This window comes from Halichondria panicea, chromosome 17 (genome assembly GCF_963675165.1).
Source record: "Halichondria panicea chromosome 17, odHalPani1.1, whole genome shotgun sequence".
In the NCBI taxonomy this organism is placed as follows: Eukaryota; Metazoa; Porifera; class Demospongiae; order Suberitida; family Halichondriidae; genus Halichondria; species Halichondria panicea.
In genome coordinates, this window is record NC_087393.1 from 1470158 (window position 1) to 1476911 (window position 6754).

Consider the following 6754-nt stretch of genomic DNA (forward strand, 5'->3'; position numbering starts at 1 on the left):
AACCTCTTGGCGCCAAATTTTTTTAGTCATAATTTTATGTATAATATACATAAAATTATATAATTATAGCAGATCTATGACAAAATTGTTTACTCTCTAAGAGACTTAGCACTGCATAGTAAAATCGGATTTCTAGTAGAGTATACTGTATATAATTTATACTATCTATAATTTAGATATTTACCTACTATCTACTACAGTCAAGTGATATTGATTGGACCAACACATACCAATCAGTGGCGTAGGAAGCACGGGTGCTCAGGGTGCTGGAGCACCCCCTTATCTCAAGCTACCTTACCTACTTGCTCCATGAAGTTCAGAGCAGCTAGCTAGAAGTCCAGCTAGTAGCTAGCTATTAGTTACTAAGCTAGCTATACTAGCATAGTTACGTACACAGTACAAAGGTCGGCTAGATGAACCACATCGTAGATATCTCTTATAAAGAGCAAGCACATTGCGAATCTGCAACAAGCACAAGTCTCCTCTCATTTTTGACATTAATGGTAGCCATGAACAGCTACTAAAGAGGGTAGCTAGACTATAGATCAAGTGTAATTGGATCCTAAAATAGACATGCTGTAGTTAAAACGTTCGTTTTCTTCACTGCGAAGATTGAAACGTTCCTCCGAAGTACAATGACACATGCAATGCAATCTTTTTTATTGTATATTCATACCCACTTAATAGATTCTATAGATTTAAAGTATATAGCATAAAAATTTTGATACTGATAATTTTGTACCAAATTTGCTCAGAATTAATCTCCGGGAATGTAGAGTGCCAAAATTTTCCTGGGGCAAGCCCCCGGACCCCCAGATTTGTAAAGCACCCCCTTACAAAAACATCTTCCTACTCCTCTGCCAATGCCAATGCCAATGGAGCACCGAGGATCTCACTCACATGCACAGTTAGTGAAAAACTGTAGCTAGCAGTATAATAATTATTATAGGCTATTTTCACTAACTGTATTAGTATGGATATATGGCTATTGGTTAGCTGCATTCAGGTTGGAAGAATGATAGGGACAAAATGAGATATTGTTATGTTTGCAAAAATTGTCATCATGTCATCAGAAAATTAAAGCATATGAAAAAGCGCTCGACTAATCACGTGCTCTTGCTCTTCATCAAAGATCTAAGGCAAACCCGCGCTGATCTTCTTCTCACACGCACATTGGTTTAAAGCTCCACCCTCTTGCTGCGTGTTATACCATTTTCAATATTCTTTTTCGTCTGCCCAATGGGCTACTCTTCATTAATTGGAGGCTACAAAGAAGAAGAAGAAGAAGCAAACTCTCGATGAGTCAGCACACTTGACAGTTCTTGATCTTGTGTACAGTAGCTAGCTGGCTGCTACATCAAAACAAGAGTCAACGAAACAAAAGGAAGTGCAGCAACAAAGTTTGTGACTAAATCTATAAGTTTCTGACTCATTGCTTCGAGTACGACTCGACTATGCACTCACTTTCTATTGTCAGGTCTGGGTATTGTTAGCATCATCTGAAAGGAGGGACAATGTTGCCCAAGTGCTACCATTTGGGATCAAAATAGGGACAAAAAGCTTTTGGGCCCTGCATGTGCATTCATAAAATTAAAGTGACATCCACTTGAGCTTCCATTGTGGGAATAGCAAATTAATTCCGAGCGAAGCGAGGCTCTAATCGACATTTTTGCAATGGACGACGTCAGACACTTTCATTCTTCTAGTGGCTCTGGTTGCTGCACAGACTGTAGCGGCTTGACTTCAAAGTTGGAGGACGTGTAGTGATTGTACTAAGGACACTTAGCTCAAGAAAGCATTTTTCTGGTCATAAGCAGAAAGCTAGCTAGAAGAGTTGTGACATTTCTATACACAACCCTCTTCTGGCACACCCCAACATAGAACGTCAAAGATCTAAGCAGGTACCAGTATAGGTGAAAGGGAGACATTGGGACAGAGTAGCAACAGTCGGGACTGTCTCGCTTTTGCTGAGTACTATAGTATAGAGTGCTACCGTGCTTCTTCTGAATCTAAACAATCTCAGCTCATTAGGAATTCCTAATGAAGGTCTTTTGTATAGACCACATGTTATGTGTATATGATCTATTATGACCAGGAGGTTCTGTAAAGGAAATCCTGATATGGTTCTTGAGGTACCATAATTATAATTAGACTCACTGGCCAGTCCCATCATCACTTCTTGAGGATTGGGACTGGTCAACTGCCAATTTGCGAGTTGTTCTCATTACCGAAATTGGTAATGACCAATCATAGACATGATAGACCAGACCTCGCAACGAAAATGAAGCTCCATGTGCAGCGAGGTGGTATGTGTTTGCATGTGTGTCTGTGTGTGTATACTGCTAGATGTGTTCCTTTAGGTACGACACATGCTTCAAAAATACTCACTGTGGAAAGGGGGTTAAGTCAAATTTGACAGCACCTTTATCACTGAGTTTATCCTCTTTTTGTATAGTGTTTGTCAATGAGTTGATATGCCAAAATGTCTTAGTTTATCATCTCGGACATTCTAGATTGATCTGTGAAGATGCAGCTCCAGACGAACAAGATGAAAATGAAATATAAAATCAACAGCCCAATATTCTCAAGAATGAGGAAAATCACATGATAGATGAGGACGAAGCCGCTAATGAAGATCACATGATTAACAATCGCGAAAAACCTCTATTACATGACAAGCCGGTTGTTCCGCTTGGTGGCTATATCCAACGAGAGAAAGTCAAGGTTGACTCAACAAACACGGATGATAGTGCCACCTCCTCTCTTGACACTAACGAGTCTTTCAAATTTTCAGTAGTTTGTTCCAAGGGTGTAGACATTCATGGACAGAACACGTTTCAAATAGTATTAAATCCACCTTTCATTACTGTCAATACTCAATTGGGTGGAGAGTCGGAGGAGCCATTAAACATATTCCCTAATATTGAACTGGATGACTGTTACTAGATCTTAAGATCACCATGACATTTTTGTCATCTCCTTCATTCTTTCAATTGCAATGTACACATGATGAGTTATGACCACCTTGTCGTGATGGCGTTGTTGGACATGATATGGATGCACATAAAAGAGGTGTACTACATACATGTCTTTTATGTTTAATTTCGTGTAGATCTCATGTATGTCTTCATAGATGCTTTTGTAGTGTGTGCCATCAAACTCTTCATGCAAAGCAATGTGGTCATAACTGCACACAACCACACATAGGCTGAGTCCAAGGTATCTATGGGACCGGGGCTGTAGCGCCCGGGTAGATGGGCGTGGCCCGCCTCCAAAAAGGGAGACGGGTTGCAGCCCTATCTAGTTCTTGCTGCAGAAAAACATGCAGCACCAATCAGATTGCAGAGATGACACACGGATGTCGTACCTCCTCTGGGTTATAGAGGGATAGGAAACGGTTGGTACCTCGAGTAACATCCGCGCTACGCTGCGGTTTAATCGAGGCCATCACAACAACTATTTTTTTTTTTTTTTTTTTTTTTTTTGAAAGTTTTTTTTTTTTTTTTTTTTTTAACGGAAACCGGAAACCGGAAACGGAAATGAGAGGACAGGGTTAATGTAATGAAAAAACTAAAGTCATGTAAAAGTTAAACCATGTATTTATTCATTGAAGTTTAGTTCCGAGTTGGCCAGGTCCGCTGAGGGGTGATTCTGGGACCTGGCTGGCTGTCCACGACTGGAGCGGGATCCTCTGATGCACTGAATGGCAGAGCGTAGGAGAGAGAATGTAATTCTGCTCCTTAGCCAGGACAGTGTTCTACTGTAGCTTTCATTAGATTTGATTGCCAAGTTTGAGGCAAGCCTTTTGTAGAACACAGTGGCCTGGTTGGCCATACCACCTGTGGCTGACATCACCAAAGGAGTGAATGAGGCGTGTTCGATATCTCTGACGCGTTGTTCATATTGTCTTTTCTTTTCAAGTTCATGCTTCCTGTAGCAGTTGGTGTGTTGGTTTGATTTTGCATGGGGATTAAACACTCGTACATCTAGATATGTACGTTCAAAGCGCCCACCCCAGAAGCCATTACACGCAATGTCTAATCTGGCACCACGTGGCGGCATGGACTAGGGGTGTTATTATAATTGCTGAAAAAGAGATGATGTCTCGAGGAAACACAGCTTTGGGTACTACCTGGCAAAAATGTGCTTCAAGGCCATGCAAAGTCAATTTGTAGTTTCTCAGGCCCTCGCGCTTGGAAATTGTAAAAAAGTTAAATATCACATGACCTCAAATTAAAGGCACTAAAAGAAAAAGGATAAATTTGTATGGTTTGGTCATGAAATAATTATGACTAAAATTAATTAGTAAAAATTATGCACTTCCGCTTATTGAGAAAGTTAGGGGTGTGTTTTCAATTAAAAAATGAGTTAGCAGAACATGTACAGGGTATCTATGGATACCGGATACAGGCATAGGCACAGCTACTCATCTCAGTATAAAATCTCTGCAAACTTGAAGCTATGCCATACTACTTGCTTTTATTATCATTATTACAAAATAGCCTGAGAAACTACAAATTAACTTTAATTGCTTGGCCTAATCTATGGTTTGACCAGTCTACTGTTCGCCTGCAACAGTGACGGCTTGCGAGTCTATAGTTCGCTGTGCTACCTCAGTCCTGCTATATAGCAGATCAACACCACATGGAGCGCCGAGAAGCCCAACTATTAACTACATTCAGGTTTGTTAATACAGGTATCTTTTATGTATGCTGCATTTTAATTTCGATGGTTTTACCACACACACACTCTTTTGCCCTGACATTGGGATTGTGGTTAGATTAGTGATTGTTTATCTTGTTGTTTGTTTCCACAGTCGGTTTTCAGGGAGGTGGAGGGCCCAAGCAATGGTTCAGCTTGTGGCAATCCTGGCCCTAGTTGTACGAGTGATCCTAACTCTCAACACAGCTCTCAACAAGGAATGGAACATCGACCCGATTTCCTTGTTGAACGTCACTGTATGTCCTCAGATGCGCATCGAGCTACTGTCTATCAATGTCGTATTTCTTGGCCTTCTGCTTAGTGTTTCGTATACGGTATCCATTGTAAACTGCTTGTACTGGCTTAGAATTGTACAACAGCATGTTCAAGAAAACATATTTCGAGTGAGAAAATTATGGTGTAATGGATCGAATATTCTCGTCCTAGGAGCAACATGTGTGTCCGTTATTGATGCATTCTGGTTTTTCTTGTTTGTGCGAGAAGTGTGGACCTACCGTTTCGATATGGCCTTTCAAATACTTCAGTTGGTACCGAGCTTGTTCGTCATCTTCGATACTATCTTCAATGGTAATTGCATGTATGTACTATAATAACGTAATAGTCCAGACAATGATATTCATCAACCCCCCTCCCCTCTCGTGTGTGTTCAAAAGGTTGAATTAAAATTAATGCCCTTAATTAATAGTTGTTGTTTTACTGTCAATCTCAGGCAAGTAGAAAGACATGTAGTTGCCTATCTAGGACACTGTTACGGGCATCGTTGTTAGTGTGCCTTAATTATGCCTGATTAAATTTGTGTACATACGATGTACATGCATGTTCATAATGAATCTTTCACCTCTCTTTGCAAGGACTGCTGATATGTGCCATGTCAGTACTGGACGAAGATCAACAAGCAGCCATTCCCCGGGGCTATCAAACCGACATCAATGCTCACATGGGCTCAAACATTCTACTTGCGATGTACGCTGTAATGAACCTTTTAGTAGCCCGCAAGTGCCATGGCCCTGACAGCACCGTTATCACTGAGTTTGTCCCTCTTTTTGTAGTGTTTGAGTTGATTTGCCGAAATTTTTTAGTTTATCATCTCAGACACTCTAGATCAGTGATACGTGGAGATGCAGCTCTAGAAAAACCACAAGAAAATGAACTCCTAAATACACAGCCCAATTTGTCTGATAATGATGATCACATGATAGATGAAGATGAAGCTGCTAATGAAGACCACATGATCGATTGCGAGGAACCTCGATTATATGACGAACCAGTTGTTACGCTTGGTGAGCAGAACAACTATATCCAACGAGACAAAGTCGAGGTTGATTCAAACAATCTCCAATCATCTGATGATAGTGCCACCTCCTCTCTTAGCTCGTACACTGGATCAGCTAATGAATATTTTGGCTTCTCAGCAATTTGTTCTGAGGATGCACAAATCAATGTTCGAAGAATTCGCACGGTTGTAATAAATGCACCTTTCATTACTGTCAATACTCAGTGTGGTGGAGAGTCAGAAGAGCCATTAAAACCATTCCATATTGAACTGGAGGACTGATCTATACGTACCCTTTTGGTTTTAATTAAAACAATGACATAACATATCATCTGAAAGTCTCATCAATGTTGTTGCTTAATGTTCTTCATTGTATAATAGCACAATGTCATAATTACATGTGTACATGTATGTTTACATGCATTTGTTTTCCATCAATGTCCTTCATTCTGTATGCACAATGTTAATTAATGATGATCTCATTCTCAATGTAACCTCAATTCTGTCATACCACACATGGGTACGTCCATTATAGTAACTATCAGCAAATTAAGCATGTCACCACTCATTGTAATTGCAACAAATTATCGTATAGCTGGAGGTTTTCAAGGATTGACCCAGAAACACGAAAATTTAGTTAAACTTCTCTACTGTAGGGGTGTGGTCATTTGAACCTCTACCCTCAAATAAAATCCTCAAAATGTTTAGTTTGGGCAATCTGCGATAATGTAGTGCTTCGAAAATAACCCGCTATATGCG

The 6754-nt window shown here is 40.2% G+C and overlaps 1 protein-coding gene across 1 annotated transcript; it reads left to right on the top strand.

The window, feature by feature from the left end:
* Positions 1-4356: 4356 nt before the first annotated feature.
* Positions 4357-6495, top strand: LOC135351285 (uncharacterized). The gene is made up of 3 exons (XM_064550256.1): positions 4357-4682; positions 4817-5289; positions 5574-6495. Exons 1-3 carry the CDS (start codon positions 4645-4647, stop codon positions 6275-6277), a joined length of 1215 nt encoding a protein of 404 aa, XP_064406326.1. The 5' UTR covers positions 4357-4644; the 3' UTR covers positions 6278-6495.
* The last annotated feature ends 259 nt before the right edge of the window (positions 6496-6754 follow it).

Bases quoted from the DNA above. Each gene is read 5' to 3' on its own strand.
- LOC135351285 (XM_064550256.1), top strand. From the start codon at position 4,645: ATGGAGCGCCGAGAAGCCCAACTATTAACTACATTCAG. The intron at 4,683-4,816 runs GTTTGTTAATAC...TTGTTTCCACAG, and splicing joins CAACTATTAACTACATTCAG to TCGGTTTTCAGGGAGGTGGA. The intron at 5,290-5,573 runs GTAATTGCATGT...TCTCTTTGCAAG, and splicing joins CTTCGATACTATCTTCAATG to GACTGCTGATATGTGCCATG.